Source organism: Rhodamnia argentea, chromosome 7 (assembly GCF_020921035.1).
Source record: "Rhodamnia argentea isolate NSW1041297 chromosome 7, ASM2092103v1, whole genome shotgun sequence".
NCBI classification, from domain to species: Eukaryota; Viridiplantae; Streptophyta; class Magnoliopsida; order Myrtales; family Myrtaceae; genus Rhodamnia; species Rhodamnia argentea.
The window spans coordinates 25,966,207-25,988,760 of NC_063156.1; the positions used below are offsets into that span (position 1 = coordinate 25,966,207).

Sequence of the window (22,554 nt, forward strand, 5' to 3'; positions counted from 1 at the left end):
CATTTTCAACCCTGGTCATTCGAGTACACAAACCAGGGCATACAAAACTCTACACTATCACAACAAATGTACCTGCTACCGGTGATGTACCCTGCCGCATCGACCATGGATGGGCGTTACCCGCTTCCAATGCTGCCATTCCCTCTTTTCTTTTTCAGAGAAAAACTTCATACATACAAATGGAAAAAGCGCATAGATGAATCTAACGAAATGAGTACGGATGAATCAGGGAAAAACAGCCACACCCGAGTATTCGAATTAAGTGCAATACTAAAAGAATGAAATCCACGGTAATAATTGGAAAGACAAGGATCTAAATAGAACTTTGAAAATCATCAGACTCCGTCTTTCTACCACATGAAACAGTAAGTTCCAGAACAAACAGAAACAAGTAGGCAAAATTAATCTAACATAGTTACTAAAGACACAAGGAACACCAAAATTTGTGTACTCTTCAGTGTTCTTCATAACGGTTTCACTTCTTTGCCTTCTTTTGTACCCTGAAAGACAAATGAAATTCTATCAGATAAATCCAACTGTGGATAAAGAGAAATCTGCCCATTTTGTTGAATATACTTACTCGGCTGCAGGTGCTGTAGCTGGTGGTGCTGCTGCTGGATTTTCACCAGGTCCCTGGTCAATTGAGACATGGAAGGGAATCAATTTAGAATCCAACTATTATACATAAATACATTTTCATTCATCTTTTCTCACAGCTTGTTTTACTTCATTTGGCTCCTCAAACACAAGATTAATTTTTGACTCAACGAACCTCCAAAATCCTGCTTAATTTATTACCTCATCTAGTCATTTTTTATTGTCTAGCTGGTAATAAGACTCACCTGGGCCAAACGCGCCTCCCTCCTAGCAAATTTCCTTTCCCTGCTTGCCTTGTTCTTTGCCCTCTTGGCCTCGAATTGGTCAGACAATGTCTTTTCTCTGGCCTTCTCTGCTTTAGACTTGTGAATGCTCTCCATCAGCACACGCTTGTTCTTGAATACATTACCCTTCACCCTCATGTACATGTCATGGTACATGTGCTTGTCAATCTTCTTTGATTCCCTATATTTGCGGAGCAAACGCCTAAGGACGCGCATCCTCCTCATCCACAATATCTTTGTGGGCAGCCTTGCCTCCCTCGTACCTTTGCGCTTACCTGAAATCAGGTTGAATTACTACTCACAGCCTCCTAGGGTTTCACTAGCTTCCCAAAAGGAATGGCTACATCATAGAGATGAAAAAATACAACAGACACCTAATACAACGGAAAAAAGCTCTTCCTTTCAGTACAGAGTTGTGCCCACTTGAAATGAAAAAATAAACATACTGAGCTCATACTGTACTGAAGCTCCAATTACAGAAGATCTCTCAGCTCAGAGGAAACTTACCATATCCTGAGTGACGGCCCTTTCTCTTGGCCTCCTTCATGCGCCGGGCCCTAGACCGAGAGTGGATCTTTGTGGGCTTCCTGATAATGAAACCATCTTTAACCAGCTTCCTGATGTTCTGGCCTGAGTCAACATCCAAATTGTTATCAATTGATAAGGCAAGAGAAATTTAACTACAGAGCCACCTCCGCCTGATAAGAAGAATGCAACCAGTGCTCGTAGGAAGTGCTACTGCTTCGATAGCGAAACAAGCGAGTTGCAGCACTAGAGATATTACCCGTGAAACCAGATCAACAGTTCTAAATTGCGTGTTCTACTCTATGCAGAGTCAACTAGAAGAACTCAAATAACAAGCGAGGCACAGTTGACATGTTGATCATTTTGATTGCGATGCGAAGCCAGATAAAGGAAACGAAGTCAATAGCAACCCAACAAGCATGCTCAATTGACAGAACCAAACGTACAGAGTCTTTATTCCAGCCAAGATTCCACTCAGCCCCTCCAAATGAGGCTGAAAAGAAAAACAACAATTGCAAGTCCTCCATATGTTCCTTCCCTTCCTACGACCCAAACAGAATCGAAGGCCATATGCGGAAACCAAACAAATGCTTATTGATAAATTCTCAGACACACAACACCAATTCTTCACATCAACAACAACAGAGGACCAACTGCTCACCCGTCTCAGCAAAACACACTAAGCAAAAAAGCACAAGAAATCGAATGCCACACAAGAAAGCAACCACCACAGGCGAATTCACATAGCGACCATCCAAGAAACGTCTTCACATCCTCATCCCCCATACTAACAGCACCAGAAACTTGACCTCCAAGTACCGAAGCTCACCCAATCAACACAAATACTCAAAACCGTCGTTGAAATCTCTTTTTTTTCCCCTACCGATCATTTGCTGCCGAGACGACAGAAAGTCCGACAAAGCAGCTCCGAACCGACATCGAGGAGACACGACACGCAGGGCAAATAGACGACCCGAACTTACAGCAGGAAAATCAAAACGAAGAGAGAGGGAGAGGGAGAGGGAATCGTCACGACTTACGGGAGTTGGCCATAGAGATTTCGTTGACTTCATTGGGATCAAGCCAGACCTTGCCTCTGCCGCACTTGAGAACGCTGGCGGCGAGCCGCTTCTGAAGCTTCAGCGAGACCATCTCCCTCTCACCTCTCTCTCTCTCTCTCTCGCTGGTCGATGCTTGGGAAAAGCAGAAGAGGAAATAGAAAGCAACAAAGGTGGAGTGTTATATACCACAGCTTCGGCCTAGGGTTTTTCCAGAGCTTCTTCTGTTGATGGGCTGGGCTTCGTGTAGCCTTTCATTGTATTTTACACTCACGACCTTTGATTTACTGAGGTTGCAATACTGAAAAATAAGACAGAATCGCCTTTTTCTTATTGGATTTGATAAGTGCTACAAAAAACCTCAATATGATTCGCTCCTGTAATATCTACTTTAATTTTTTGCCCCACAAAAAATTTCAAATCGGTATATCCAACTTGAGGGCAAAATGTGGCACAAGTGTACCGATTCAAACATTTTTTATTGCACTAAAAATTAATCTAGGGTAAATGTGATACGGATTATACTAGTTTGATATTTTTGGTGAGCCAAAAATTAGTTTGAAGTTGACGTTAAATAGACATCAATTTAGGATTCCCAGTGATGCTAATCCCTTTTTTTTTTTTGTATGTGAAAAGATTAATTATTTCGACAGCGAATAACAATCATCGCTGATTAATATTCGAATGTTGCCTCCCACCAAGATCCCCACACCAACGTGCAGACATGTAAAGCATTCCCAATGCGATCTGTTTAGGCACTATAAATGGACGCTTCCGATACATATAATGTGCAGAGAGAGTTTGCCGGCCTTAGAATCCAAACTCCGTTTCAAACGGGAATGGCTCTTCTTGCTCACACCTGTCTCGCCAATTGTTTGCTGCTTCTCTTGCCCCTGTTTGCAGTTGTTTTTGCCGCCGCCGATATCGATGCTTATGGATCCGGGTTTGGCCTCGAGAAGCCGAAACTACGTGGAGACCGAAGCTTCCTCTCCACAAACATCGGGATTCAAGGAGTCATCTACTGTAGATCGGGCTCGAGGCTCATCCCGCTCCGAGGTACCTAATGAGTTCATGTTCTCTCCATGCCGGTGTCTGATCTTCTGCAGTCATTGTCTGTTTGAGCTCACTTGTCTTCCATTAGCTAATGAGTTAAATTCCATATATGGTAATAAATAAAATCACGGGTAAGTCACAATACACGTGACAACTGCTTTTCCAAAAAGGCGAACAGAGATTGAATACAATAACATGATTCCAGGTGCTCGGGCGAGGGTGACGTGTTTGGCCGTGGATGGGCGAGGGTACGAAACCGCTCCATTCTGCATCGTGAGCAGGCTGACCGATGCAAATGGCTATTTTTTGGCAACCTTGTCACCATCGGAGGTCGAAGATAACTGGAAGCTCACACAATGCAAGGCTTTCCTGGAGTCCTCTCCCTCAGAGACCTGCAAAGTCCCAACGGATGTGAACAGGGGGGTCACCGGCGCTCTTCTTTCATCCCGTCACCTCCCGAGCAACAAGAGAATGGAATGGTTCTCCGTGGGGCCTTTTGTCTATACCTCGTGATGACGAAGACTCCATTCTTAACAGGGGAATCTGAGAGCTGATAATGGGGTGGATTATGGAGAAACGAGGCTACTATTTTTCTGAGGTTGTGGTCTAATTGAAGTTGATTAGTGTGATTAGGGCTTCTGGCTCTTTGCCAATAGCTTAAGATTCGATACTGGCATGTGACCAGAAGAGTACTGCCCGTCGCTTCAATCACTTAACAACTGTTCAACCAAAGAGGCCAGATGAAACTATTGAGTGGTTCTCTTACTTAATAAGATAATAAACAAGTATTGCAGGGTCGGATTCCGACCCATATTAGCTCACTTTATGTGGGACCATGATCTAACGGCTCGTGCGGAGTGGACTGAAGTAGATCGTGAGTACCAAAAAAACGTTAGATGAGTGGCCAAACGGCTAGCAAAACAAAGAAAACTCAGAGGGGTTCATGCGTTTTTCTGTCTGCTAGTTCTGTGCCAGAAATAATATAAATCCATATCTGACTATTACCAAATCCATAGTCTTAACTGGCAATTCACGAGAACATTACCTTCATATGGATGGAATCAAGCACTCTGCACAGCCATGGACATACGGGATGCTCGAGTCAACGCGATCAGTTCCAATCTAACGCGCTGAGCAGAACATTTTGCAGGCAACAAGTGCAGCAAAAAACAAACATTAAGCATTCTAGTTGGCCGAAACAATAAGCATGTTGGCAAACAAATGGTCTCATGCAAATTACAAGGAGGTGCGGCTCAAAGGAGAGATGAATCACCAGCAGATTCCAGCCAAACAAGGACAGCAGACAAGCATGGCCATTGAGAAATATAATAATGAATCAGAGCACATGGAGCCATCTCGTTATTGGCAAGAAAAAAGATGGCAGGCTAACTAATATTTCGATCAGTTAATGAAAGAGCCCAATGCCAAAAAAAAAAAAAAATGCATGTTGGGTCTTTGGAATAGTTTGAATCATTTTGATAATAATCAGTTTGATCTGTTTTACCGAGAAGGTCTATGGTTCGAGTCTGTATAGCCCTGCATATAACTAATATTACAGTTTATTATAACTAATAGAAGACGCGTACCGATGAGAAGTCGACTCCGCATGAGCTACGACTAATTCAGAGTGTTATTATACCTAGTCTGAACCCCAAATCAGAGCACGAATGCAATTAGTCTCCAGTTCCCACTGGGAGGCCTCGCAATCAAGTTCTGCTTCTGTGTTGCTCTTATATAGGCCTTTTCCTATGCGAGCTTCACTTCGCACTTTGTACACTTGTTATCTTCATCAACAATGTCACCTATAAACTTGATCAAAGAACAGAGGCCACCCAGGAAGTTGTGATCGATCACGCCGTGGCCATCCACCACATGTGCAAAGTCCACCAGTTTAAGTTTTGGGTCTGCACAGCCATCCAAAGCCGACTCCCCGTCATAAAAGATGAGGATCGAACAAGAATAGAAGTGATAATTTGTCTGAACCTCGAACCATTGCTTCAGCCGTGACAATTGTGCCAATATCCCACCCCCGTGACTGTAGACTGTTGATGCATACAAACAATCCGGATCCGCATTTGAACCCAAAGACAAGTTAGAAGAAACGAACTTCCTCAGAGCCAACCTGACATCGTCCGCGTTAAAGCTATCAACAACCTTCTTGACAGGTTGCCAAAACGCGGCTTTGCTACTCTGATATGCCTTGAGCCCCGAAATCCTGAACCCCAGTGAAACGCTTGTGCCCTTTCGATCTTTCTCTAAGCACTTCTGGATGTACTTCTCAGAGGCCTCGGGATACCATGTTCTGGATCCCATCTTGATGTCCATGACAGATGGGTTCACACGACCCGCGACGAGATCCTCCAGAACCATGTGAGGTTGAGGACCCGATCCATCAGACGCCTCTATAATCTGAGTTCCGTGAAACACGGGAAACAATTCGCGAATGTCACTTGGGATCTCGGTATTGGAACACAATGAGTTGTAAAAGGCCACTTCTGTGTCTCCACGCTGATCGCTCTGGAGAGGCTTATAGAAGCGGCCCAAATCATCCACCAGCGGCCCCAGTGTTCCGCCATCTGCTCGGTGACCGGCCACTTGATGATCCGGGACCTTGAACATGGTGTGAATGATGCGCGAAAAATTCTTCAAGCTTCTATCTGTACAAAGCAACAAACCCACTCTTGATTGATCACAGCCAAATGAACTTCTAAGTGTAAATCTACATAAATGGGTAACTGCTCCAAGAATGACTTTATGCAGGATGCTTCCTTTCCTTGCAGGCAATTAACGAAAATAATAGAAAACAGAATCTGACTGAAATTTCATGTGCAAGCGCAAAGAGAACAACAAAACATGGGCTTTATAGGTAGACCGAAGAACTAACAGAGGCGACAATTTAACTACTAAACCAATAGAAAGGCGAGCCATAAGTCTTCGCACTTTACAAAAACAATCGAAGGCCACGGCATTTTGGACACCGTCAACAAGTATTAACGACGATTTCCTCGGAGAAAAGTACACTTTCAGTTTCAGACAATCCCTCTTTCTGCGAACTCAATCGGCACCCGAATTTGACCACATTGCCATTGATTCACAAACCTAATCGCTGAAAACAACAATCGACTATATCTCAGGGAATTGCAGCAATCAAGATTCACATACCGCGGAGTGGGCCACGCCAGGGACGAATTTTCCAGGTCGGAGGCGAAGCTCTTGCACGTGAAAAGTCGTCGCCAACGATGAGGGCCCAGAAGAGAAGAGAGAGAGAGAGTTAGAGCGAGATGCCGCCGCTAGTGCCGCCCTATCACGTGGAGGAGTAGCACCTCTTTGTCGCTACACACAGAGACATCATGCACTTCGCCTTCTTTTTCTTGTAAATTCTTTTTTCCCGAGGAGAGGAACAACCTATCTATCAGTATCACCGGCCAGATGTATGTCGAATCTGACCCAAAAACAAAAAGGAGGAATGTCCATTGGACAAACAGGAAATCGAATCTCGAAAAAAAGAAAGAAAGAAAGAAAGGGAAAATGGAGAGCGGCGAGAGAGAGAGAGAAGAGAGAAACGCTTCGGCCTAGGGCTTTCAGAGCCGCCCCTTCGATGATGAGCTGGGCTTCGTTCAATCTCCATGCTCGTGACCTTGAAATTTTAAGACACAGTTCGTGGTCGAAGGGCCCGTACGATGTATGCGGGGCCCCACCCTAGATTAGTGGCAAAATCTATATATATATCCTCGGAATTCTTAACGTAATTTGAAGTGTAATTTTTCTTCGACTTTTATTAGTTTTTTCCCCCATATCTGATATTTCTTTCCCCAAATGCCCATTTAAAATTAAGATTCTCAAGAATCTCACATGCAAATGAAAATAATTGCGTCTATCGAGTATTAAGGCGGGACTACCGATTAGAGTGAAATCGTGTTAATACACAAATATTAAATATCGATGTGCAAATATAGGGAATCTGGAAACTTATGGAATTGAATTTAGCAAATTATGGTTCCGTCTGTTTCATCGAGAATGAATACTTTTGAAGGTATTGTTTGAAAAATATAGCTTTAAATAATTAGTTAATAGATAATATTTTTACTATCGATAATATTTGATATTTAATATTTTTACAAAAGATGAAAATATTTTTATTAATTAATTATTTGAAATGATATAAATGAATATTTTTTTAAAAACTATTTTTTCAAATCAGTCATATCATGTTGGACGAGAATTCCACGCCAAGGCCAACGCCAATTCCATGACGTTGAATGCCTTACACGTGATTATGGTTAATGAGATAACTTTATGCTTTCTTCTTTTTAATTTTTTTTTTTGTGAATTTCCTGCCAATGTGTATAATTTGCGAGATTTATTAGACTCAGGCAAATGAGTTCGCGCGCAATGCAGGATGAGAGCGCTGAGGGGAGACAGCCAGCGATTCTCCATGGCCGATCACCATCACCTTCTTCCTTCTTCACTTCATCTCTCCTCTCTTCGCGCCTTGGAAGTTCGAATGCTCTGACTCGCTCATGGTTAAAACTCAAACCTCTCTCGGCGAACACTTGAGAGCTTCATGGCAGAGAGATAGCAAGAGGACAGTAGACAAGCATGGCCATCGAGAAATATAATAATGAATCAGAGCACATGGAGCCATCTCGTTATTGGCAAGAAAAAAGATGGCGGGCTAAGCGATATATCGATCAGTTAATGAAAGAGCCCAATGCAAAAAAAAAATGCATGTTGGGTCTTTGGAACAGTTCGAATCATTTTGATAATAATCAGTTTGATTTGTTTTACCAAGAAGGTCTACGGGTCAAGTTCGTATAGCCCTACATATAACTAATATTATAGTTTATTATAACTAATAGAAGACGTGTACTAATAAGAAGTTGACTCCGCATGAGCTACGACTTATTCAGAGTGTTACTATACCTAGTCTGAACCCCAAATCAGAGCACGAATGCAATTAGTCTCCAGTTCCCACTAGGAGGCCTCGCAATCAAGTTCTGCTTCCGTGTTGCTCTCATGTAGGCCTTTTCCTATGCGAGCTTCACTTCGCACTTTGTACGCTTGTTATCTTCATCAACAATGTCACCTATAAACCTGATCAAAGAACAGAGGCCACCCAGGAAGTTGTGATCGATCACGCCACGGCCAGCCACCACATGTGCAAGGTCCACCAGTTTAAGTTTCAGGTCTGCATGGCCATCCAAAGCCGACTCCCCATCATAAAAGATGAGGATCGAACAAGAATAGAAGTGATAATTTGTCTGAACCTCGAACCATTGCTTCAGCCGTGACAATTGTGCCAATATCCCACCCCCGCGACTGTAGACTGTTGATGCATACAAACAATCCGGATCCGCATTCGAACCCAAAGACGAGTTAGAAGAAACGAACTTCCTCAGAGCCGACCTGACATCGTCTGCGTTAAAGCTATCAACAACCTTCTTGTCAGGTTGCCAAAACGTGGCTTTGCTATTCTGATATGCCTTGAGCCCTGAAATCCTGAACCCCAGTGAAACGCTCGTGCTCTTTCGATCTCTCTCTAAGCACTTCTGGGTGTACTTCTCAGAGGCCTCGGGATACCATGTTCTGGATCCCATCTTGATGTCCATGACCGATGGGTTCACACGACCCGCAACAAGATCCTCCAGAACCATGTGAGGTTGAGGACCCTATCCATCAGACGCCTCTATAATCTGAGTTCTGTGAAATACGGGAAAGAATTCGCGAATGTCACTTGGGATCTCGGTATTGGAACACAATGACTTGTAAAAGGCTACTTCTGTGTTTCCGCGCTGATCGCTCTGGAGAGGCTTATAGAAGCAGCCCAAATCATCCACCAGCGGCCCCAGTGCTCCGCCATCTGCTCGGTGACCAGCCACTTGATGATCCGGGACCTTGAACATGGTGAGAATGATGCGCAAAAAATTCTCCAAGCTTCTATCTGTACAAAGCAACAAACCCACTCTTGATTGATCACAGCCAAATGAACTTTAAGTGTAAATCTACATAAATGGGTAACTGCTCCAAGAATGACTTTATGCAGGATGCTTCCTTTCCTTGCAAGCAATTAACGAAAATGATAGAAAACAGAATCTCTGACTGAAATTTCATGTGCAAGCGCAAAGAGAACAACAAAACATGGGCTTTATAGGTAGACCGAAGAACTAACAGAGGCGACAATTTAACTACTAAACCAACAGAAAGGCGAGCCATACGTCTTCGCACTTTGCAAAATCAATCGAAGGCCACGCCATTTTGGACACCGTCAACAAGTATTAACGACGATTTCCTCGGAGAAAAGTACACTTTCAGACAATCCCTCTTTCTGCGAACTCAACCGGCACCCGAATTTGACCACATTGCCATTGATTCACAAACCTAATCACTGAAAACAGCAATCGACTCTATTTCAGGGAATTGCAGCAATCAAGATTCACATACCGCGGAGTGGGCGACGCCAGGGACGAATTTTGCAGGTCGGAGGCGAAGCTCTTGCACGTGAAAAGTCCTCGCTGACGTTGAAGGCCCAGAAGAAGAGAGAGAGAGAGTTAGAGCGAGATGCTGCTGTCGGATCCCAACCTCCATCCCCTTTTTATAGGGGGGAAACAGGTCGTGGTCGAAGGGCCCGGACGATGTATGCGGGGGCATATATATATATATATATATATATATATATATATATGTGTGAGGACCCCGAGAGGGGGGGGGAGGGAGGCGGGGACCCAAATAAGGGCCTGAACTATTTTGATTTTTTTAAATAAGTATTTAAAATAGACTTTATTTCAAGGAACGACATGAAGTGACTTTTATTTTTGTCTTTTATCATTATAATTTATTTCTTTTATTTCTTTCTTTTTGTTTTTCCTTTTTTTCCCCTCCCAGTGCAATAGCGAGGGACGCCTGAGCCGGCGCTGGGCGACCCTTGCCCCGACTGGCGTCGGGTGAGGGCTTTCCTAGCTAGAATTGGCGAGGCAACCCTCGCCAGATGCTGGCCTCACTAGCCCAAGCGATGGTGAGGGCTACTTTTATTGGGTGCACTGGACAACACCGAGAAGTCAATCTTGAAGAGACTCAAAAGAGGGTCAAGATGAGGGTGGTTGATCTTTTTAAGTGCATCGAAGAAGCCGAGGTAGAGCCGAATCTCTGGTCCATGCCCTTTCACAGTGCTTGTGAGGCTTTTGCGGTATTGGTCAAAGATGGTGGACCTCCTGCACTTTTGGGGCCATGCACTGAAGTTCCTCGTATAAGAATCATCAGCAGTCGGAGCTGTGACTGCTGCTTTGAAAGGAGATGTCTCCACTTCAAGTCCTTTTCTATCGATTATGTCCCCTTTTTCACCATGATTGATGAGTGGTTAAGTGAGTTAGGTGCACCTCTTCCCACGTATGCGTCTTTATTTAGATTTTTTCTATTTTTCCATTCTTTATCCAATGGAGAATCTTTAAAAAAATATATATCTCTAGCAAAACTCAATTCATCAATGGGAACATGAAGACCAAAGAGAAGCTCATTTCAAGTATGAAAAGGATTATAAAAGGCATACTAATGAGATATCTCCACTTCAAGTCTTTTTCTATTGATTATGTTCCATTTTTCACCGTGATTGATGAGTGGTTAAGTGACTTAGGTGCACCTCTTCCCGCGTATGCATCTTTATTTAGATTTTTTCTATTTTTCCATTCTTTATCCAATGGAGAATCTTTAAAAAAAGAAGAAGAAGATATCTCTAGCAAAACGCAATTCGTAAGTGGGAACATAAAGATCAAAGAGGTGCTCATTTCAAGTATGAAAAGGATTATAAAAGGCATACTGATGAGATATCTCTACTTTAAGTCATTTTCTATCGATTATGTTCCCTTTTGCACCGTGATTGATGAGTGGGTAGGTGGGTTAGGTGCGCCTCTTCCCGCGTATGCGTCTTTAATTATATTAATTCTATTTTTCCATTCTTCATCCAATGGAGAATCTTTAAAAAAGAAGAAGAAGAAGATATCTCTAGCAAAACGCAATTCGTCAATTTCAATCCAAGGTACACCTCATTCTAGAAAGAAATCCGTTTTGTTCGCTAGTGGAAGAATAGCCTTTTTTCCATTCCGACAATGGCATTCAAGGTTTATCCCGTATCAACATAAGATCGGTAATTCCTTCGACACATCTACGGGGCTCCTTCTTGTTGTAAGCTTTCGGGCGTTCTAGGGGAACGAAATCCAATACTTTGTAGTTGGACTATTGTGCGTTCGAAACTTGTCTTCAAGCTTGAAACTTCTATTCCATCTATCCCGGCTTTCGACATTGGATTGGTCCTGTCTCAAAGAAAGCATGGAAAGAGCATCCGAGTCTTGGATCTATTAAGTGATCGTCGCTTAATGCACGGATGCCTTTCATAATGGTTTTTGCTTAAACCGCGTGGAAAACTTTGCTTTTTTCTGGTGCAATATCGAAAGCAGTATTCCATCCGCTCAAACAACTTACTTCTTATGACTTTACTTTCCCGTTGAACAAGGTATCTCCTCTGCGCGTCGTGTCGAAAACATGCCTTTTCTATCGATTATGCTCCCTAATTTAGAAGAGTGGACATTGAATCAGCAAGAACAGATCTTAGCCTTCCCGAGGAGATAGATTCTAAGAAGTGAATAGACCCGCTCGAGAAGGAAGTAGCTCTTTGAAGTCGCTTTGTAAGAAAGGTCTGTCTCTAGAAGAGAGAAAGCGGAACCTTTCGGCTCCACCTTTTTCTGCTTAGGTGGTTGGTTAACATGTACAACCTTTATAACTTCATGGTATACCCATAGACTGGCCAGTTCCTATTTGCAAGGATGCACCTTCTTAACCGCAGCAGTTTCTACTCCCGCTAATAGTTTAGACATTCTTTGTTGTTACTATGGGGTCCTGAAGTACAAGGAGATTTGAATCGTTAGTGTCAATTAGGCGGTCTGTGGACTTTTGTGATTCTCCACGGTGCTTTCGGACTAATAGGTTTCATCTTATGTCAATTTGAACTTACTCGATTTGTTCAATTGCGACCTTATAATTGCAATCGCATTCTCCGATCCAATTGATGTTTTTGTTTCTGTATTCTTGATTTATCCACTAGGTATCTTCATGTGACGGACATCGCAAAAGTAGTCCGTCAAACGATCGCCGATAGAGAGCATCGTTCAAGTATACGAATTTTTCAACCGGTTTCACAGTTGACCATTTGATAGCCCTATTCCTAAATTTGCAGAACTTATAGGGCTTCGATGAGCCCTAGATGGAAAGGAGTTTGTGAACCCTTCTAAGCAATTAGAAGAGCATGGAATTGGACCTCCCTTAAATGGATGGTGGACCTCAACCTAGCATATCCTCCCGCCCGCCTCGGGTTCTCTCTGCTTGGTTCCACAATCAATCCTAGATCCATCCATTTGAGGGAGGTCAATTGCACGCTCTTCTAATTGCTTAGAAGGGTTCACAAACTCCTTTACATCTAGGGCTCATCGAAACCCTATAAGTTCTGTAAATTTAGGAACAAGGGCTATTAAATGGTCCACCCAGCGGTGGACTCTTCTTCAAATCTCTTATTTGAGAAAATGAAAGCACTTTAGGCTATCATTTGGAATTTTCCCTATATATTATCCTCATAATTCTTAACGTAATTTCAAGGGTAATTTTTCTTCGACTTTTATCAGCATTTTCCCCCATATCTGATATCTCTTTCCCCAAATGCCCATTTAAAATTAAGATTCTCAAGAATCTTGCATGCAAATTAAAATAATTGCGTCTATCAAGTATTAAGGCGGGACTACTGATTAGAGAGAAATCGTATTAATACACAAATATTAAATATCGATGTGCAAATACGGGGAATCTGGAAACTTATGGAATTGAATTTAGTAAATTATGATTTTGTCTGTTTCATCGAGAATGAATACTTTTGAAGTTATTGTTTGAAAAATATTGCTTTAAATAATTAGTTAATAGATAATGTTTTTACTATCAATAATATTCGAAGGAGGTTTCTGGAAGAGGACGAGAATTAGTCATCCCCAATCAGTCAAGATGAGATAGTTATGTCTCGGAATTTACACTGGCATCCTTTTTTTTTTTCCCCTATCATCGTCAATAGAGGAGACGGTTTTCATGCCCTAACAGCGTTTACTGAAATGGTTGTGGTGGATAGAAGACAAACTCGATATGTTTCATCACCATCTTGTTTGCGGCTTGTGTTGCTATGGTTGTACTTTGTTTAATTGGCACTGAGATGGTACAGATGTTGGAGATCTAGTGTTTGACATCTGGCTCCATCATTTGTTCGTTCATTTAGAAATTGATTTATCCCGGCTATGGACGTGTTAAGGAGAGAAAATTGTTCATGTTACATGGTAACAGGGAAAAGGGATTTAGCAGCCACATCCCTTACTGGAGCTTGATGGCATCATGGATGATGAGCAATCAAGGCAAAGTCTTAGCACTTACCCCTTCAACGAGGACCTAAAATATCGGCACAGGTATATTTTTGTTTTAATTGCTTTCCCTTTCATAAGATGCAACTTTCGGTGAAAGGGAAAAGAAAAGGACAGAAAGAAAGAGCCAAAATGACGTTCTTCTCAATTTTTCGAATGCTGAGTTGATTTTGGCGCCTATACAGGTGATGTACAGCTATCAGTAGTAAGCAGCTTCACAGCAGCTAGGACTTTGGAGCTCAACAGAACTTTATGCTTGTAATTTTCTTTCAACCTCAAGAGGAGGTCATAGCTGAGACAGCTTTGCTTCCTAGCTATGAGAGGATATCATCTTTGGCTTCTGCATTTGATTGTGACTTTATTCTTTGTACATTCATCGTAGCTATATGGTGCAGTTGCAAGTTGGCTTTTGTCATGACTTCTACCGTCCGCCTTTTGGGAGCTATGTTTTTGAGTAATTCTGACTCTGAGGTTTTTCTGAAAGACTGAATGTCAAAGCCAAATCATGTGATTGTCCTCAGGCATAGGTTTTCTTTGCTATTTTTAGCATTTGCTACTTTTCAGCTCCATCTTTGGTTTGTATAAGACAAGGAGAGGAAACTTGAAATACAACCAACTAATGTTTATTCTACATAAGTACTTGAGTTGCCGTTTCTTCCCCCTGCATATAGTTTATCTAAATGTTTCTGCTTTATTTTAAGGAAATCCTGAGTCGTGTTCTTATCATTTGTTAACCTGTCCTGGCTGGGTTGACTGAAGAAACACACATGTATTGTTCTATCTTCAGAAAATCCATACCTGACTCAAACAATTGTTTGTTCAGGCTCTCAACGTTTCATTCACCTGTTAGTTTGCAAATTGCTAATGTTTCCTTTTGCCTATGGTAGCAGGAAGCCACAGTTTTACCTCCACTTGTAGCAATAGCAGTCTGTCCAAGACGTGGTTTATTCACCTCTGAGTTTGCAAAATGGTACATTGCACCCTAAACTAGGTTTCTTTGTGATCAATGAACTGAGCAACTTTACCTCCAAAGACATACACAGAGTTATTGGTCCACGTTATCTCAAAGAAAGTATGCGCTATCCAAATGTTACCAGACCGTTCAAATAGAGGAAGCGATCTTTTTCTTAACTGGCACTCTTCCTGGTGTTCTTATTCGTTTTGTCTTTCTTTAATCGGAGTGAGGCTTAGAAGGGAAGAGAGGTCAACGGGAGGAATTGCCTCTGGAAGAAAGCTCAGTTCGAGAACTTCTACAATCTCTTCATGCCACCTAGTCCCAATTAGTGTAGTTGCTTATTGTGTTTCTTCTCGGGGTGATTGATACGACTTAATTTCACCAGAACTGTCTGACTTCTCTGACACCATTTAAGGAAAAATCTGTGTTGTGATGTTTTTTCAAATACTAGATGCCTGGCTTCATGTTGCACATCTAACTATGCACAATCAACACCCAATCTGGGCAATTATCCGTCCTTTTTGCTGATGCAACATGCAATTCCCCCAGTTTACTAGGTTGTCTAGTTTTAGTAGTTCTGTACATGCTTTCTCCTGTCTCGGATGGATATGGATGTCCATTCTTATACCGTGCTGTACTTGTACTCATCTATCATCATTTTGTCGTGTCATCGCTTATCAGGATGCGGCACGTGAAATTGCCATACAGTTGGCAGGCTATCCAGATTTTATTATTGGGGACTACAGTGATGGTAATCTTGTTGCATCATTGTTGGCTCATAAGATGGGAGCTACACAGGTTTGCCACTGTCTTTGGATCTGAAAGTGTAGAAATAAACTGTTTAGCTAGTCTTTCTTTCATGTATTGTTTTATTTACACAAGTGCATCATTGCACATGCCCTGGAGAAGACGAAGTACCCTGATTCTGACATATACTGGAAGAATTATGAGGATAAGTACCACTTCTCGCGTCAATTCACTGCTGATCTGATTGCGATGAATCATGCCGACTTTATCATCACCAGCACATATCAAGAAATAGCGGAAGCGTAAGATTCTCCACTGTGCAATGATCAGTATGTCCCTCTATGCTATATGCTTGGAGCATACGTGACCTATAATTAACTCTCACAGATTCGAAAATAGCCAATAGCCATGTGGTAATGCTTAAAAATCTTGGTTCAAAGTCTGGGATAATGCTTGCACAACTCTGTACCCAAATAATTTTTTACAGGTAATTAGTGTATTTGGGTTTAAATTATGTAGCTCAATTGCGCTCTTTGTGACTAATAATGTGTGACTCAGTTTGTTTGTCCCCTTTTTCCTTCTGTGACCCTTGTGGATTGTGGAGTGAACCATCTACCAATTTGACTCGATCTTCACCATTCCTTTCAGGAAGATCGGGCAGTGTGAGAGCTACCCTGCCTTTATGCTTCCAGGTTTGGATAGGGTCGTTCATGGAATTGATGTTTTTGATCAGAACTTCAATATCAACTCTCCTGGAGCAGATGTGAGCATTTATTTTGCATACTCCAGAAAGCATGGGCGACTTACAGCTTTACATGATTTGATAGAGAAATTGCTCTTTCATACCTAGCAAAATGAAAGGCACATGAGAGTCCCATCTTTATTGTGGATCTTCCTTGCCTCATAACTATATTCTTCAACCGACTTATAAGCACTGCAGTGGCAGATTGAGAGATAAATCCGAGCCTATTAAAAACATCACTGGGTTGATGGAATGCTAAGGTAAGAGTTCCGAACTGAGGGAATTGGCTAATCTTGTTGTCATAGCTGGTAACAATGATGTGAGAAGTCCAAATATAGGGAAGAAGCGGAAGAAACTGGGAAGATGCATGAATTGATTAAGACATACAACTTAGATGGACAGTTTCGATGGATGTCTATGCAAATAAACCGAGCTTGTAATGGTGAGCTCTATCGGTGCACAGCAGACAGAAAAAGGTATTTTTGTTCAGGTGAGCAATTTTTGCACATTATGTTCGTTGGCGAGTCTTCATTTTCAAGGCCTTCCCTAAACACATACTTATTTGTTCACTTCTGGAGCGCAGCCAGCTCTGTATGAAGCCTTTGGACTCACCATCGTACAGGCCATGACTTGTGGCTTGCTAACATTTACCACTTGCCATGGAGGTCCTGAAGAGATCATCGAGCATGGCATGTCAGGTTTCCATATCGATCCTTATCACCCAGACCGGGCTTCAGCACTCATGGTTGATTTCTTACGACGGTGCAAGGAGGACTCGAGTTGTCGGAGAAAATATCTGATGCAGGGCTCCAAAAGATTTATGATCGGTAAGTGGTAGACAGCGCCAGTGTGATGCATCTTCAGCTTGTATACATCATACATGTGACTTAGTTGGACTTTCGCTGATCTGAAGCTATAGGTGGAAGATCTATTCTGAAAGGTAGATGGCACTGGGTGGGGCTTTTAGCCTCTGGAAGCATGTTTCCAAGCTAGAGAAGTGTGAGACTCGATGTTTTGTAGAGATGCTTTACATTCTTAAATTTTGAGAACTGGTAAGAAAAGTTCAAATTGATAGGCTCCTTCCAGGTGCCCGGGTTTTCTACTTTCTCTATCTTTTAAGAATGCTAGCAGGAGGACCTTGGATTGATCTCCATAATCACCATTGGTGACAAACACTGTTGAACACGCAGACGCAGAGGTTCCACTACGTTAACTTACTCATTGCACACTAGTCATGCAACCAATGGTGCTTGTGGAGAAGTTTTCTCCAATGTTGGTGGACTTGATAAAAAGCCGTCAGTAATATTTAAAATTTAGCCCCTTGCTAGTTGCAAGTTTGACAATTATCATGCTTCACCTACTTCTTGTTATGGAATTACACATCTTACTCTCGATCAGCCACTCCAGCAGAAATATCTGCGGAAGCATTACAAATCCATGAAAGATTTGCAATTCAAACTCTTGGAGGTGCGAAAGTTTACCATGCTTCAACTACTTGCGCCTTCCCGCACACTACTCGCCCTAGTAGTCGTGCTCTGAAGCTGAGAGAAGACTGCATCAAGAGATAAATCTCTAATTGTTGCTATAATTTCCATGATATGGTTGTCGTCATGACCATTCTTTTGCAAATTTTGATTTTGACCAAATTCCTAGAGCAAGACAAAATGATAGCTGTAGTTTGTGTGTGGACATCTCTTAAAGGTCCCTTTTTGCTGATTCACTATCATCATTATGCTGGAATTTTGTTTCTCCTGTATCTTCATGGAAAGTACATTCTGTAGCTAGTTAGCACATTGGCCAGAACAACTGTATAGGCAGGGTTTTTTATAGACATGACCAAGTAAGAGAATGGTCGAGGCTTATTAGCTTACTGGGACATGATCAATTATACATGCACCAGTAATCTAAACAAGATTTACTAGGAAAAGGAAATACGGAGATGCCGAAGTGTTGCAGCTGACCTGCATCATGTCTTTTATTACTTTAGTCTCAATGTTGTCCATGCTACTGCTACTGCAACTGCTGCCATCACTTAGCTGTTCAATAGCCAGACATTCAGAGGTATCACAATCACGTCAAGTCCACCTTTTCCAAAGAGTACTTCAGTATGCAACTACCAAATAAAGGTCCTGATTTCCTTAGGAAAATTGTTTGTGCTGATTCGTTCGTTCTTGCCATGTCCAGGTGAAGTCGGTTCCACGGGCGATTGATAATTCATGCTAAGCCGTAGATTCTGGAGGATCTATAGCCCACGAAGTTATTCTTATTGGTGATCAGGTATGCTGAAACCCGAAAGTGCAGCTTGTTTATCAACAACAGATCAGCTTGCTTCAAGGGATAAAAAGGATGAAGTATGCTTTTGATTCTTAAAATTTATTTTGTAGCGTAGATGCCGTGGAAGTGTAATCTGCAAGTTCCATCCTTCTGATCTTTTGTACTATTCTGAAATGCCCTCACCAGTTGTAGCTGCGCTTGCGTCCAAGTTGAGTTCTATGACAGTGCAAGGACTGCTTAGACAAAAGAAGTCAATTGCATCTGTATCAACCAAATTGTGCTACCATAAGGTTACTAAAGGTCGGCTATGCTGATGTCGATTGTTCTTTTTGTGAACCACAGAGCAGTTCAATCTTACCATTTTGTTTAACAAATTCATCAGATACTTTTCCGGTAACAGGCATGCGTAATTACATTGAGCTGGCCCGGAAGCAGTATGGGCAATAATTTGATTGATTTTTGATAACAATCGCAGGGCTGTATTGAAATTCGAATCCTGGAAGGAGGTCGTAAACATGCTTACTAAAAGTTTATATCAACACGTGCGGTGACGCGGACGAACGGGGATTTACGAGTGCAGGTTAATGGAAGTAAGATTCACGGCAACCCGTTGGACTTTTGTGTAGCAAGGACGATATAACTGAAAGCTTGTACCTGCAATGTCATGCAGTGTTTATCTATCAAGGCAGAAGCACGTGAGCATGATAGTTAGTACGAAACAGAGGTGTCAGAATGGGTCTGAACCCATATTTTAATTGTGCAAGTCATAAATGAGTAAACAGGCTTAAGCGGGTTATAAATGTGCTGTTTAATTAACCCATTTCAAACTCATATGAAACAAATAAAAAGTTTTTCACCCGTCTTCTAACCGTAAATAAAGTGCTCAATGTTTCAACTAGAGTTGGAAATGCTAGGAAAATATTTTAAATTTTTTCATAAATTTTTTTGTTTTTATTTTTACAAAGTCCGGCGAGAGTTGCCGGCCAACTTTGCCTACATCGGGCGACACCGACCATTAGAGAGGGCCGCAAAGCCCTCGCTAGCAGCAAGCAAGGGTCATGGCCCTAGCCCAAACAACCATAGGTGAGGGCCCGCGATTAGTGGGGGCTTCGAGGCCCTCGCAAAATCTGGGCGAGGGCTCGACTCATGCAAGCAACCTTTGTCCATTGGTTGGCTAGGGTTGCCAGCCCTCGCCCATGGTCGGCCGGCAAAGGAAAAAAAAAAGAAAACGAAAGAAAGAGAAGAAAAAAATAAAAAAATATTATAAAAACTATTTGTTAGATTTGTATCGTATGGAATTGTTTTAACAATAAATTTTTCTAAAATATTTATTATAAATAAAATTTTCTAGATCGGGTTAAATATGAAATTGTTTTAGCAATATGAGTCAGATTGTATAGAAGTCGTTATATTTCTATTGCATGAAAATGAGTCAAAACGGGTCATTTTGAGTTGGATAATTATTGACCCGATCTGATTCGACTCTTTCATTTGACGGATTTAGCTAACGAAAGCCTGAAAGGAGATCCATTGGTTAATGTATTCTGCGAAAGCTTGCTAATTCTTTATGGAACTCTGAACAAGTGAACAAGCGCACGGACAGCGAGGACATTTCCCTATATTTATGGAAATACAATTTTGGGGCAATAAAATCTATCTACACAATTCTACAGAGGAAGAGTTCAGTCCAACTCCTTGGTTTTCAACATTTTCGCGCTGCTTGTAGCGAGACTGCAATGAATTCTCACTTCCTCTCTCTCTCTCTCTCTCTCTCTCTCTCTCTCCTGTCGCTCTCGTTTCCATCCGTCTCTTCGACGTCGAACGCATCCATCTGTCACCTTCCGTCAAGCGAGCACTAGCAGCTCCACGATCCTCAGCGCGGTGTCGCACAGCAGCTTGAACACCTTGTTCCGGTGCGACATCACCATCTGGTCGGCCCCGGCCTCCATCCTGAACCCTTCCTCGCACGACTCCGCGTCCGCGATCGCCGCCTTCACCCACGGCCTCAGCCCGTCGTAGTCCCCTGTGCTCGCGGCGGCTATCGACGCCTCCATCTGCTCCACCGCGTCCGCGTACTGGTCGGCGCAGTCGCTGAGGCACTGCTCCACCGCCGGGTCCAAGCTCCCCCCGTCGCCGCCGGCGCCGCCGCCTAGCATCCGGCCGATGAAGGCTGCATTGTCCGTGGCGTTGGAGGCGGCGAGCCGGAGCGCGACCGCCGCGAGCCCAGCGGTGTCCGCCTTCTCGCTCCTCGGATCGGACCGGAGCGCGGATTGGCAGAAGCCTTTGCGAGGTGCGTGCTCGCAGACTTGTGAAATCAAATCGGAGCTGCTCGTTTGTGCATTTATGGAGAGAGCTAGGGTTAGGAAGATTGAGAGCATCATGATCATTGACCAGTTCATTGTCGTTCACTATCTTCTTCGATTGGATTAATTCGGTCACTGTTCATCGTCGCCTGCGTTGATCTCTGGTTTTAATGGAGTGCTTGGGGGTTAATCTGTTTCGAACTGGGGGTTTGTTCTGCGGAGCAGGAATGAGTTACCGTCTGCATCGATGAAGGTCGAGTCCTGATCGTTGGATTGGGAGAACTAACTAAGAGGCCGGTTCAACAAGAAAGAGAACCGTCTCGCCATAGAAAGCTCGGCTTTGCCATTCTCTTCCTCTGCGTGCGTGCGTGCGTGCGTGCGTTTGTTTGTTGAGAAGCTTCGAAAACTCCAAACCGAATGCAATTCACATCGCAATCACAAACTAATTCTCTAACTTACGCACACTTTTAACAATTCGTAAAACAATTATTAATCCTTAAATTTCTGTCACACGTAAAACTAAGACGGCGGTTAGGCGGGTCGAACATCTTCGTGGTGTCCAATTCGAGCACTCCTTTTCTATAATCTCTCGCCAAAGCAATATCAATGGCTTTATCTAATTTCTTTTCGCGGTGCTTTGACGTAGTATATTCGCATGAGTCCCGGCTTGCCCAGTTCATGAATCTATATATAACTTATTGAGATGAAAGAGATGCACATAATCATCTCAATCTTTCGTACATAAGACCGTTTTATAGTAATTCGAGCCGTGGCTTCAAAATTATATGGTATTGAGATAAGTGCGTAGAAGTCCTAAAACTTGTTGCGAAAATGTAATTGAGTTCGAAAATTTTCAAAAGATACAATTAAGTCTTAAAACTTGTCAAAAAGTACAATCGAGTCTTAAAAACTTTAAAAAAGTATAATGAAGTCCTAAAACTTGTCAAATTGATGAAATTAAATTCTTCCGCTGATTGTATTTTTCGAAAGTTTTAGAACTTGATTGCATCTTTTGAAAATTTTAGGACTTGATAGCACTTGTATAACAAGTTTTATGGCTTGATTGCATTTTTTGAAAGTTTTAAAACTCAATTGCACTTTCTTGACAAGTTTTAGAACATCCAATGCACTTATCTCAAATTAGATCGTGCCATTATTTTAAGGTCGCGTTATTTCCACTCCGATTTTGGCTTTGACTCTCACAAAAATAGTATTTTCACCATTTTACCCCTTTTATCTTACATTCTTTGATTCAAAATTTTATCTCTTTTTGCTTATTTATTTCTTTTATTTTCTTGTGGGTCCCATGTTTCTCTTTCGTCCTTTTCTTGTTTGCTTTGTTTACAATGACGGAAACTCAGCTCCTCAATCTCTCCTACAACGGCCGGCGAACTTCTTTCCCACCCCCTGCCAGCTACGAGGAAACTAGATTCGCCGCAAGTTGCCTGAACCATTCAATGAGCTTAAGCGGTACGTGATGAGGATGTAGATGATGACGATGAGGAAGATAACGAAGAGAACACTGGCCGCAAGGGAAATGAATGAGGGGAAGGAAAGAGGGAAGGTGATAATCAATC

General features: G+C 42.4%; 4 protein-coding genes and 2 pseudogenes across 5 annotated transcripts; 2 read left to right on the forward strand and 4 right to left on the reverse strand.

The window, feature by feature from the left end:
• Positions 1-271: 271 nt before the first annotated feature.
• On the reverse strand, positions 272-2,623 carry LOC115742371 (60S ribosomal protein L19-1-like). The gene is made up of 5 exons (XM_030676607.2): positions 2,447-2,623; positions 1,389-1,511; positions 843-1,156; positions 581-633; positions 272-500 (listed from the first exon to the last, which is right to left on the reverse strand). The coding sequence occupies exons 1-5, from the start codon at positions 2,556-2,558 to the stop codon at positions 476-478; spliced, it is 627 nt and encodes a 208-aa protein (XP_030532467.1). The 5' UTR covers positions 2,559-2,623; the 3' UTR covers positions 272-475.
• Positions 2,624-3,228: 605 nt separating this feature from the next.
• On the forward strand, positions 3,229-4,085 carry LOC115742373 (protein SEED AND ROOT HAIR PROTECTIVE PROTEIN-like). Its single transcript, XM_030676609.2, has 2 exons — positions 3,229-3,520; positions 3,723-4,085. Exons 1-2 carry the CDS (start codon positions 3,229-3,231, stop codon positions 4,028-4,030), a joined length of 600 nt encoding a protein of 199 aa, XP_030532469.2. The 3' UTR covers positions 4,031-4,085.
• A 1,044-nt stretch (positions 4,086-5,129) lies between these two features.
• Positions 5,130-10,056, reverse strand: LOC115742369 (inositol polyphosphate multikinase beta-like). 2 transcript variants are annotated; one of them, XM_030676604.2, is made up of 2 exons: positions 9,959-10,056; positions 5,130-6,174 (listed from the first exon to the last, which is right to left on the reverse strand). In XM_030676604.2, exon 2 carries the CDS (start codon positions 6,134-6,136, stop codon positions 5,264-5,266), a length of 873 nt encoding a protein of 290 aa, XP_030532464.2. In that variant the 5' UTR covers positions 6,137-6,174; positions 9,959-10,056; the 3' UTR covers positions 5,130-5,263. The 2 variants fall into 2 exon arrangements, with proteins under 2 accessions (XP_030532464.2, XP_030532463.2); XM_030676603.2 differs by lacking the exon at positions 9,959-10,056 and adding an exon at positions 6,680-6,899.
• LOC115742368 lies at positions 8,101-10,075 on the reverse strand (annotated as a pseudogene).
• Positions 10,076-10,526: 451 nt separating this feature from the next.
• LOC115742372 lies at positions 10,527-18,623 on the forward strand (annotated as a pseudogene).
• Positions 18,624-20,518: 1,895 nt separating this feature from the next.
• Positions 20,519-21,073, reverse strand: LOC115742573 (putative invertase inhibitor). Its single transcript, XM_030676962.2, has one exon. The coding sequence runs from the start codon at positions 21,071-21,073 to the stop codon at positions 20,519-20,521; it is 555 nt and encodes a 184-aa protein (XP_030532822.2).
• Between the last annotated feature and the right edge of the window lie 1,481 nt (positions 21,074-22,554).